The sequence below is a fragment of the Callionymus lyra genome, chromosome 6, assembly GCF_982586985.1.
Source record: "Callionymus lyra chromosome 6, fCalLyr1.hap1.1, whole genome shotgun sequence".
Classification (NCBI taxonomy): Eukaryota; Metazoa; Chordata; class Actinopteri; order Syngnathiformes; family Callionymidae; genus Callionymus; species Callionymus lyra.
The window spans coordinates 19,357,149-19,369,916 of NC_141823.1; the positions used below are offsets into that span (position 1 = coordinate 19,357,149).

The following is a 12,768-nucleotide window of genomic DNA, read 5'->3' on the forward strand; positions in this document are numbered from 1 at the left end:
CAGAGCCGAGAAAACTCATCCGGCTCTGACTGTGAAAACACAAAAGTCTTCTGTCTGTGTCTGAGCGTTGAAGCTGTTCAGTGTGATTTTCTTCCATTCAGTCAAAAGCATCTTCATGTGGTTCCACATTGTTAACGTGGTCGTGTTGCATACGTTCTCCTGTGAGTTTGTACAAATGACTGAAGCCGTCGTCAACCTTGAATAAACTTTATATACACAAACAAGGTTCATCAACGAAACAACAGAAAACTTAAAACAGAGTGAAGATCAAAAGTTTCATCTGGTGTAGCTGCCGAGCCTCTGGAAGGTGTAGGTCGCCACCGTGTCCAACAACCAGGCGCGAGTCACGACTGTGGCGTGTTTGCAGAGACCTTGAGTCAGAAGGGAATTTAATTCATTATGTTTCTACACAGACAAGTTTCAACAGCACAGAGTTTAAACCAAACATGGAATCAAAACTTAACATTATTCTTGACACTGCACGCCCTTTACTACATTATTATATTCATGTTTTTCATCATTGATGGACATTGTTTTTTGGACAAAACGATCATCGAAATTCTTGAGGAAAAAATAAAAAAATGACTATAAATGCAAAGACCTATTCATGGTTACCATGGCGATGCACCTCATTTTGGGGATAAAATGTTCAGTAAAAGAGCTGAATTCATCATCTACATGCATTTGTTTGTATTGTTAAACAATATATATTTTAAAAGAGATATACAGTTGTACAAATTACACCTTTTTTCAAATCATCAGATAAAACCTATAAGATGCTCATTAAAATATCAACTATAACCGATGAAATCATGTTACAAACACACATCGTAAGTATACGTTCGTGTGTAAAACTAATCAATCATATTGAACAGAGCAGCAAACAAAGATGGTGTGTTGAGTTCTTAAACCTGTGTGTGCATGTGTGTAGGTCAACAGGTGTTGCTCAAGGATCACTGATCCAGTGTCTGGCTACAAAAGACACATTTGTCAGGAGGAGAGTGAGGCGACATCACTTCCACTCTGACAGCGTTACTGTTGACAACAACATGATCTGACATTTCCCCTCGTGCTCCAGTGTGACATTTTCTCTGGTGACTTCGCTGCCACCTCTCATCTCTCACACTCCAGACCTGCCTCCTCGCTGCATTGCCAAGTGGCACGCGGGCACACCTGGGGGGCTTGTACATTAAAACACACTCTGCATGTACAAGACTAATCATTCCCCGGATCGACGCGAGGAGATTGTGTGACGATGGTGATGAATGAATACACATTGAAAAAGAACATTAAACTTCAAACTCACCGCTGTGTGCGGACGACCACGACTCCGGCTGTGATTGGACGATGATCAGCTGTTTGGACTCCGGCTGAAACAAATAAGAAATGAACAAAATTAATTTGATTGATCTTGGATCGTAACTTTAAAGAAATTGTATTTTATATGTGAATCATTATCGAATCAGAAAATAGCAAAGACAAACCATGTCGGCTGATCAACGAGTGGAATATAATTGAATTTAGAGCTAAAATATTGGACTTCAATGTTGTCAATGCTGCTCTGAAAAGAATGAAATCCTAAAACGCTGATGTTTTTCTATCTCCAGTGAGGACATTTTAAAATCTTATGGCAACCCTTATAAATATAACTCCACATTTTAAGTAAAATTTAAGTGATCTCTATAATATTGTTGACAAATCAATCATCATCCTCTGAACACTGTCGTCAGTGAGCAGAAAGGCAGATGGAGCACGAATGCTCCTCCAATGATGCAACACTAATAGACTCAGGGACTCATTCATTCCTTGTGTTATTAGATTGTTTAATTCTGAGTATATCTATCGATCCATTCATCTAAAAGGGAGCAGAATAACCAGGAAATTATAATAAGAGCAGTTTTCTCTGTGACGGACGAGCTTGTTACCTTGATGCTGTCGAAGGAAAGTGGGTCTTTCACCACTGCTGCTCCACACTGCTCCACCATACACTCCATCTCATCTGAGACAGAAATACACAACATCTTACCCAAGTGTTGTCTGCAGAAAATAATGACTATTTCATGTCAGTTCAATTAAATCATTACTGAAGAAGTTTAATTAATATACTGCTGGAAAAGCTGTTCAATGCAACTGAATAGAGGAGAGAGCGCCACCTAGTGGGTAATACATTTAAGGACACTGCTTCAAGACACTTCATCAATCAAGAAAAACAAAATAAGATAGAGTATTTTTTTTAATCTTTTAAAACAGACTTCTAAACATGGATGTTCTGATGAACTTTGCCCATCGGCACCAAACTAAATAAGTGAAAGTTTTCTCTGCTCTCATAATGTTTTTATTTTAATCTTTCATGACCGTTTCAGACAGAACCAAGGGAGACACAACACAATCTCCTTGTTGCCTTGAAGGTGAAAACAAGAGACTAGAGATTTTAAAAAAAAAGTTAAGAACTGACAGAAAAAATACTTTTGACTTGTTCGAAGTCGTCAAAACAAGGTTTTTCTAACATTTAAAAAAATGTCCCGTGTTTCAAATTCAATACTAGCTGCCACAGTTAGTTTCTCACCTCTGGTCATGTCTGTGAAAGATCCTTGGAAGCAGACCTTGAAACCTTTCAGCAGCAGCTGAAGAGAGAAGAAGAAAAAGGTTGATAGTTTGGAATGAAAATCACCGGTACATATTGTAGAATATTTGTGTCCATTTGACACATTTCTATCTCAGGAAAAACTAGAAATCTCACGAGCGAACGGTGAAGACTAATCTACACCATCTGGGCAATTATTGTTTTCACTGTATAATACAATTAGAATTGAACCAATAATAATTGTTTTCATTTATTTTCACATAAGCAACAATCCCACCACTAGAGCGCCGTAACATCACGTCAGACATTTAAGGAACTTACGTGACCGTCTGCAGTGGTTCGAGCTCTCATCGGGCCGAGGTGGTTTTGTCCGTTCACGACGTCACCTTTCACTTCAAAGTTGCTCTGATCAGAAAAGTCATAGAAAATCATTAAAACGTTAGATATCATAGGTACTAAAAATCCAGATAAACACGCTGCACATCATAGTATAACAGCTGAAAAACAAGGGAATATATCTAGATAATTATGGGATGTAAAAGTAAGCATAATTAAAAGGCGGCTTTACCTCGTCAAGGAATTTGTTTTGTTTGAAGCTCTCAGAAACCCCTGAGGAGGAAACAACATCAAAGCTGAGACATGGAGTCAGATCAGAAGAAATAAAGCCTCTCTGAAGGTTAATCAATTGTACATCATCTTACATTTGTTCTTTTATTATCCGACATCTATGACAGAGTTTGAACAAGTAAACAAAGTTGGATTGATTCATACTCACAATGGAAACTGACCACCCACTTCCTGCCTGTTATACCAAAGAAGTACTTGAGGGTTCGCTCACAAACAAGCTGCTCATCTTGTGGAGAAATCAGAAGAATAAATATAAGTATGACGCATCAGACTTCCACATAAAGTCACACAAGCTTACAGTAAACATGTGATGCATTCTCAGGATTACTTTTGTCAAAAACTTCTCATGAAGCTATAAAGTAAAGACCAACAATAGGGGACGAACAGACACACACCTGTGGACATGATGACATGCGTGACCTCTGGTAGCACCTGGGAGACGACACAAGCGTTCACGGACTTGGCAAACTTTTTCACCATTTTCTATCAAGAGAGCAGTTTAGTTATTGTTCTTCATGTCGTCTTCATTCACTGACAACACACCTGCTCCTGTCGCCCCAGTCCAGATGTCACAAACGTCATCTTAACTCTCTTCTTGTCCTCGTCTGGCCTGCTCTCCTGGTCTTCCGAAAATGAATTCTTTGTCTTTGTTGCTTTTGGAGCCAAGGGTGGACGAAGTAGTTTTGAAGAAACTTTTACAGTTGGTTTTGGCTCCACTATCGAAGGCTCGACTGCTGAGAGTAGAGGAAACAGTCAGTGTTTGAATCTTAAATCCATGTGTCTTAATACACAATATTTTAGAAAATAAAATATCAATTAGTCAGGAGCATAACAGCAAAATGATTCATTAAGAAAAGTCAAGCAGAGTTAATTGATGCAAGAGCGAACGCACAAGCCAAAAAAAAAGACAAGAAGAAAGTTATTCAAAAACCTAAAAAAACTATATATTAGATAGAATACTGGCTCCAAGTTTTGGTGTTTAATCTTTGAATCATAAGGAAAATGATGAATGCCATACAACTGAAAAACATCTAGTGTTGCTCACGCAAGAATAAAAGCTTGTTAAAAAAAACAAACACAAAACATCAAATAGTGAATTATTCAGAGCAGTATTTTTGAATGTCCATTTGTTCATAGACTGGAGGTTTCACCAGAAACATGCTGTTCAATTGCCCCCTGATGGGGAACCTGATAGATATATTCAAATCCCTTTTCTCCACTAGAAAATGAATGTTTCCATGAAATATCTTTGGTTTGATTCTAATTTGACACCATGTTATCTTACTACTGCAAGGAATACTCTTGACTTTACTTTTGAGCATTGTGACAGGTGTGTATGTCCACTTTAAGGTCAAGTTCGTTATCATGAAGGATGAATAAGATTGAAAGTGAATTGAAAAAGCAGAAATAGACAAATTCTTACCCTGTTCTGAAGCGACTGCCTCTGCATCATCTGGTAAATGATCAGACTCGTTTCTTACCTCCGTGTCTTCTGCCCTATTAATAGACATAAAAGTCAAATTAATGTTTTCACATAACATTTCAGGTAACATATTGCAAGCTGACACTAAAAGGCTCCAATGGGATCATCTGCTCCCCTCAGAGAAGCAGTTTGGAACACTCAAACCATCACACATGATTAAGAGCTAAAGCTATAGTCCAGCACACACAAGCATCTTAAAACCGCGTAATGCTGATGTCAAGCTGGTCTTTACGAACCCAGACATGAGCAGATATTAAGTAGTTCAGACCAACATAAAATTAAAGATTAAACTTTTAATCTTTTAGTTTTTACTGGATGCGATTTAATCTCGAATCAACTCTGAATGAGAGTCTGACATAATGAGCAGATTAGAACAGGAGGCGAACCAAAAACACTGAACAATCATTGTTTGATCTACTTACAAAAATAGCGAACTAAAACGTATCATGTGCGAGTAAATCTCCATCAGCAGCTCAGTTTAAGAGTAGAAAAATCATGGAGGAACTTACTCGGGTGGACTCTGTCCTGCACCTGGGAAACACAACATTTCCTCTCCATCAGGATAGTTGACCACATTTTCTTCAGCAGGTGCTCCCAGTCCGATAATAAACAAAGAAGAGAGACACAATGTGAACATGGAGCCAGAGACAACACAAGGGATACCACAAACACATTTGTTTTAAGGCCTTTGTTGTCTCTTGGTCAAGGTGAACGACCCCCCTGGCTTCAATAATACATACGCAGTGGTGGAGGTCGTTCATCTTGACCCAGAGACAACACAAGGGATAATGAAATTCTTCTTACTGGAGGCTGTTGTATCATCATCCTGCTTCTCCTGTAGAACCTCCGTCACCAGACCAATGAGCTTCTCCAGCCTCACCAGATCCTTCTCCATTTCCATCTTCTGCTGTGAGACAGAAGAAAAACCTGTTTGTTAGTAAGCCTCCTTCAATAAAATACAAATGTATTTGTCTAAAATTCTTAATAATGTTTCATAAAATATCCAGAAATTATCTCACACACATCCGTGTGTGACATCTCTAGAGTGTGATAAGTCCTTGTTTAAAGGCAAGACAGACACCACTGAGTAAAGTGAGTTTTTTTGTGTCACTTCTCATGAGTCCGTCTGGTCAGTATCTACTCAGGGATGCACACGTGGAAGACATCGTCAGAGCAGGTGAATCAATCAAATATCAAATTAACTATGATCTTAAACCATACAATAAAAACAATAATAGTTTAATGTTGATTATCTTTTCTATTTAAACCTAACTTGAATTTATCAATGTTCCACTTATCCTCATCGTCCAACATTTTATTAGAGATAATGTGTTTATATTTACCTGTGTTACAAGGACTTCACTGGAAAACTGGGATGACTCCATGGAAACGTTGTTATGACGAGCTTGTGCCTCAACTTCAGAAGAAAAAAAAAGAATATTTAAACCTATGTAGGAACTGTTCGTGAAAGAAATAACAGTGATCGCAAGGAACGAAGAATATGCAACACAACATACAGCTAATCATCATCATCAATCAATACCCACACCTTTGAGAATTACAGATAACATAATAAAATTGTATTAAAAGCCATATGGATCAGTTATGCCACCTCGATATTAAAGAATAATAGGAGTAAATATGAACCATTTGCAACAACAATCTTACCCACAACGGGTGGATCAAACAAGTCGACCGAGGCTTGACTGGACTGCACATATTCAGGACTGGAGCATGTAGGTGGACAGTTTTGTTGCCCCTCTGTATCAACTTCAGTGTTATCATATTCATCTGCCACCTGTTTTGGACAACACCATCAAGAGAATGAGAAGACATTTGGAAATCAAGTCAAGAGTTTATAGATCACAGTTACTTACTTCAGATCCGGATGAACACTCGAGCCTCGAGAGTCTGTTCTGTCTGGGTTGGGTTTCGTCGTATGGATGGTTTGTCGTTGGTAGGTCGCGAGTCTGAAGAACATCATGGGTAACCAGACCCTCAGGGGTTAATGAGTCCAGGTTGAGAAGATCATCAGGTGTTTTTTGTGACATCTCGCTCTGCTTTTCTTTCAGACAACTTGGGGCAGCAGAATGCAGAATGCTCTCTGAGGCATCTTGAGTGTGAGGCTCATGAGCCTGAAAGCACAGACCAGAATCCCCAATCTGAGGGACGAAAGAGCGAGGAGAGCTATGCACCACCAGTTTGGATACTTTATTAGGGCTAAGACCACTTTTGGAGAGAGGGCTTGAGATGCACCCCAGCCCTGAAACAGGGAGTTGCTCTTCTTCTGCTTCCATGTTGGATGGTGGGATCAAATCACAACTGTTTGAGTCGTCATCCCTTACAAAGGTTTGCGATGCGTTTCCGGCAGATTCTCTCCGAGAGGTTGTAGCGTCTTCAGGCTCATCATTAATGAGAACATGATTTTCTCCAACATGACAACTTCTCTTCTGACTTGGTCCTCCGAGATGGAAAGATTTCCGTTTAGCAGATTTAAAACTTTTAACAAGAAGTTCTGTATCCATCTCGCTGTCATTCCTGTCTTCTTGAACAATGTCACCCTCCGACTCCTGACCCGTGGTCGTGTCGTCCACTGACGAACTCGAAGTTGACTGAACAATATCAAGTGGATTTTCAACATCTTGGGATGTTTTTGCTTTCCTCACATCCATGTCTTCCATTATCCCCAAGTCTTTATCAAATATACAACAATTGCCCTGGTTAAGTGTTTGCACACTCTGAGGTTGGTTCTGATGTTTCGCACCTCGGTCCGACTTGTTACTTTTTTCTGTTGATGCTGGAGCTTTGTTGTCTTGAGCCTTGACTTGCTGAATCCTGCTGCTGCTTCTCCTGGTCCTGGTATTGGTTTCCTCGCTGCTGGGATAATTCTCAATATGGACTTGTACCTCTCCTGCCTGGACTACTCTGGGCTTTGGAATCGTTTCTTCACAATTTGTCTGTTCCAGAACGAGAGGCTTAGACCCTTGGGCAACTCTCCCTCGCCTTCTTTTCGGTAAACAACCCTCCTCTTCCGCGGGAACTTTTAAATCGCTGTCCAGCTCCTGTAGAGAGTTGTGCTTCCTTTTACTTAAACGCCGAGGTTGATGCAAGTGCGTCACAGACTCGGGGCTCACGTCTTTATCATGACTCTTTTTCAAAATCTCACACGAGTCTCTCACAACATTTCTGGTTTCATTTTCGTGTTGCTCGTTTCCTATTTCAATCTGACTGTCACTTAATTTGGTTTTATTCTTTGGTCCATCTTGAACCGGTGTTTTAGGAATAAAAGGAGGAAAGCTAAATCTGTTAGCTCTTCGTCCTCTATTGTAAACGGCTCCAAACACTTTATATTCCAGGACTTTGGCTTGCATGGTTTTATTAGGATGACTGAGCTTGATGTCAAGCGTTGCAGTAGAACTGTCAGAGTAGTTGGAGACTTCCACGGTTGACTTTTCTATTTCATCCTCAGCTGGAACCTTCATGAGCCACTCTGCAACTTTCTCCAAACTCTTTTTCTGTTTCTGCTCCTGGACTTTCTCTGGATCTTTTGTCAGCTTTTTCCTATCAGATCTTCTCCTAGGTTGACTCTCCACTTCACCAGACAAAGCTACAGGAGAAGATTGAATCTCACATTTGGAATGTGGAGGTTTGCGTCCGGTTTTGAGAGATGACACAGCATTTGATCCACTTTCAGGATTTTCTTTTGCCTCTTCATTGCTTTTAGAACCATCCCCAAGTCCACTGTCTAATCCATCATGTTCACTGGTTGGACCGTTGTCCTTGAATCCCATCACAACAGCAAATCCATTCTGGGCTAGTAAACAGAAAAAAATAAATACAAATGAGTGTGTTTTTGAATTAATTGTTTCAAGCATAAATATTTTGATAAGTAAGATCATTCCAATGTAATTTGTCATTTACCATATGCATGCAGACGTGTTTCCTTGATAAGTTTTTTAATTAGTTTTTTTGTGTTTTAATTTGAAGCCAGTAAAGAAAGTGAGGTGTTTCAGCTGCTATCAAGGCATCACATGTGGTTTTCCTGATAATAACCACTGAAGTTCTTACATAAATAGCTATTATATGTTCTGAAAAAGATGCTGCTTTTAGGAATTTCATGTTGTTATTGATCATGATACACACAGGAGATTAGTCAGTTGGTATTCAGCAAAACTCTAAATTATCTAGATACTGTGTGAAACATACCGCAATGCAATTCGTTTTTATAAGCTATTCTTATGCACTTGTACAAATCATTTGGGGACATCCTGCAGAAGACCTCTGCAGGTAACTTTTGTCCAATTAAAGAGAAAGCAGGAATCAAGTGTTCACAGTGGCTTTTGCACTATAAGAACTATTTTCATTTAGTTTAATTTAATGATTTATAGAACATATGTTATGCAACCAAAAATCACATATTAGTCAAGATACAGTCAAACATAAATAAATGTTGCAAAAAAGCAAAGCTGCTGTAACTTACCTGCTATAGTTGATGACGGGGATCTTGCGACTTCATCATGTATAACTTCAGACTCAACTTCAGACTCATCTTCTTCCGAAAAACTTTTTTCAGCTGGATTTTCACACTGTTCTGTTTCAATCTCACTGCATGTGTCAACACTGCTAACAGGTGAATAACAAAACAAACTCATTAAGTAAACTTGACATTAGGGAAATGTTATGGCTGTAATTTGCTTTGGCATATTCTCTCTTACCATGAAATATCTCTATGTTGGGACAATCCAGTGAAATCTGAAAATAAAAGACAAACCTTTATTAATAATACATTCCCAGATTTGACCAATACCACATTTTCCTTACAGTTGAGGCCGCTATCCTGCTGATATGCATGTATCATGCCTTGCAATCCAGCGACGAGCTGACAAAACCCTGGACTGTCCTGCAAGCTCCTAAGAGGATGAAAAATATAACTCATGTATTGCAGATGTTACAGATAAACTGGGTTCTTAAGCCAACTAACCTTTTGGTCACTTTGGTTTTACACACTGGACAGTCTGCACTTTGCCGTTTCCTGCTTTCTAAAAGTTTCATCATACAAAATCTACAAGAGAGAAAATATATGAGTGCATATTTACATCCTTTAGGAAATACACATTTATTTTAACCTTACCCTGTTGTCGTAATGTTTTAACAAATTAAAGGTTGCACTCTGCCTGACTGCGTAACATTGTCCACTTTAGCAAAAGCTAATATTATTTATGCAAATCATATTTTGTGCGTTACCACAGTTTCTATGGCTTAAAGTTCAATAATGTGTGTAAAATAAAATGGTTTTTTTTATCAATTAAGATGTGAATATTAAGCCTGTTCATTTTACTATTGCAATTTAATGCCTGGCCGCTGGATCTTTTCTCCAAAGCTAAATGAACGTTGACATTCTGCAATAATTCAGCGATAACTGATGATGAGAGGATAAAGTTGACTCCAGCAGCTTTTAAAGTGTATGTATAGACATCGACATATCATGTGGTCTGTAAATTATTCAACACCAGAGTCAAGTACTACAAATATATCCCTGTTCCTACAGTATCACAATATATCGGATCGTTGCCTCTGTGTCGGGATAAGTATTGTATCAACCAGATTCTTGCCAATACACAGCCGTACTATTGAATGTTGATAGATTTGGGATTTTGTTTTGGGATTTTCAAGACAACAGGGTACAGCAGTGTAGCGTCTTATTGAGCTTGTGGGGTGACAGCAATTAAAAGCACGATTATGGATTATTGTAACCACAATGTAAACGTGAAATATGGCTCAGATGAGCTAAAGAAAATGAGCTCGTTTGGGCGACAGACTGACAGACTGACTCTCTTGAGGACATTTGCCTGTTGCATTTCAATAATAATAAAATAACAACAACAACAACAACAACAACAACAACAACAACAACAACAACAACAATAATAATAATAAATTGTACTTGTATAAATACTAGCAGGCGACAGAACAGTCTTTCTGGCAAAAATCTGTGCTCAACAACAAGAAAGCTGTTTTAACAACATCATTCCAGACTCAGGCTTCCAGATAAATGTTCTAAAGCTCATCTGCTCTTTCAGTAGGTGTTTCTTTCTGCTCCATGATTTTAATAATTTTTTGTATTGTTTGATGTGCCGTTTTATTCTCTGATTCCCAGACTTCAGAAACTAATTTCACTATATTCAATTTGAATGAATTGACAATGAAAATCTTGAATCTTGTAATCTCAAGGAGCCCCTTGTCCAAAATGTTTGTTTGGATGACAGAGTTTTGTCGATATTATTCTTTGTTGTGCAGAGCTTCAAAGTTATAGGTTACTTCTGTTAATTATGACTTACTTGCAAAACTGATGGTCACACTTGGTTGAAACCGGTACAGTCAGCAGATCGAGGCTGAAAATGAGAGAGTCACAAGTTCATTTTCTTCTTCACGCTTTAGAAGATGAGATATGTTAGTGACATTTAATAAAACTCACCATATTGGACACTGAAGACTCTCCCAGAGGACGGCAATGCCTCTTTTAACTTCTGCGACTTTTATCTTTTTCATAATGTCACGATATGATCTGCAAAAATTTGGAAAAAAGACTGAAAACGTTTATGTTATTATACATTAAGATTTTTGCTAATTCTGTCAAAATTAGTAGCCGCTTGACAGCAACCACTTTATGCATGTTTCATCACACAAAGTGATGATGCACTGGTTAGAAGAATTAGAAGCCTTTTCAAGAATATATGTATGTAAGCAAGTTGTTATTACTAAATAACACACAAAAACATATCTATGGAAGAGAAAAAAAACAAAACATATCAAATATAAAAATGTAATTTTGTATTTTGGTAAATAAATTAGATAGTCGGACAAATATAAAGAGAACACGACAACACAACTTGAAAACGTTGGCGAAATAAAAATAAAGCAAGTTTAAGTAGAGGGGAAGGAAACAACAATATTATGATATATCTGTCAAAGATTACACAACTAGAAATTAAATAAACTCAATAAGTCAAACAAGTTATGTTTACTTCGAGGAAAGAGTTCTAAATTTAATCGTGAAAAGTCTCGATGAAATATTTTTGCATATTTACCTGTAATTTTATAGTTGAAGAATCTCCTCATAGATTTGGTCGCTTTAGTTTTCCCGCAACTATTGTCTTCTTCGTCGAACGAACGTCATGCTATTAGGAGACCACAGCACCACCTAGTGACCAATAAACGATTATGTTTGTGGAGTAAAAACAACTGTTTTAATACTTACTTAAATATGAACAGTAACTTTGATTTTAGAATTACGACGTGTATGATTATTTTATTAAATCATTTATATTAAATAAAAAATAATGGATTGAAGTAAGAAACTTCAATTGTGACGTGCAGATAACAGAACGGAGAGGAACCTGGAAATTACATTTTTGTTCTGTAAATATAGTTTTGTTTTCTTGTGGTAAAAAGTGCCCCCCAAATAGTTCGGTTGACGTTTCGTTCTCGCATAAAATAGCTTTGAGAAAATAGTGTGCAGGAGGTGACGTCATGAAGAAGGAAGTGCCAGTACCGAAATGGTAGGGCGGACGGATATGGTACCTGTTTTCAATACAGGAATTTCAACTTCATCATCGCTGTATGAAACCCGACGGATCATAAATTTAATTAAGTGCATGAAACATTTCCCCGTTAATATTGTTACGCGGACATAGCCATTAAGTTATTTTTGAAATGTTTATTGTGATTTAAGGGAAGTAAATGATATGCTTATGTACTAATATGGTTGTTACCTCCCCACTCCAAACCAATATTATCAAACTAACAACTAACAACTTTCAGCATTTGTAACAAGAAGACAGGATCAGCTTCCATTTCTTAAGCCGAGCAAGGCGAGATGCCGCAAGTATCACTGAAACTTTTGTAAAATGGTATTTGCCGAATCTTACCACGTTTCAAATCATGTGAACATTTTTGTGAAAATAAGGGTGTGCATTAATTATTTTCAAGTTTCTTAAGTCAGTTTCGAAAGCATACTTAATCTTTATGGACCTTTCTGTTTATATGATCATTCCTTTACAAACCCTCCATCAAT

At 37.9% G+C, this 12,768-nt stretch overlaps 1 protein-coding gene across 1 annotated transcript; it reads right to left on the reverse strand.

Moving 5' to 3' along the window:
• Positions 1-276: 276 nt before the first annotated feature.
• On the reverse strand, positions 277-11,836 carry LOC148077417 (uncharacterized). The gene is made up of 23 exons (XM_087793204.1): positions 11,783-11,836; positions 11,170-11,259; positions 11,033-11,086; positions 9,676-9,756; positions 9,516-9,604; positions 9,410-9,446; positions 9,175-9,317; positions 6,572-8,508; positions 6,363-6,492; positions 6,038-6,111; positions 5,731-5,734; positions 5,498-5,621; positions 5,204-5,293; positions 4,635-4,708; positions 3,755-3,945; positions 3,607-3,694; positions 3,360-3,437; positions 3,153-3,193; positions 2,906-2,989; positions 2,567-2,624; positions 1,926-1,999; positions 1,307-1,370; positions 277-371 (listed from the first exon to the last, which is right to left on the reverse strand). Exons 2-23 carry the CDS (start codon positions 11,241-11,243, stop codon positions 277-279), a joined length of 3,684 nt encoding a protein of 1,227 aa, XP_087649330.1. The 5' UTR covers positions 11,244-11,259; positions 11,783-11,836.
• Between the last annotated feature and the right edge of the window lie 932 nt (positions 11,837-12,768).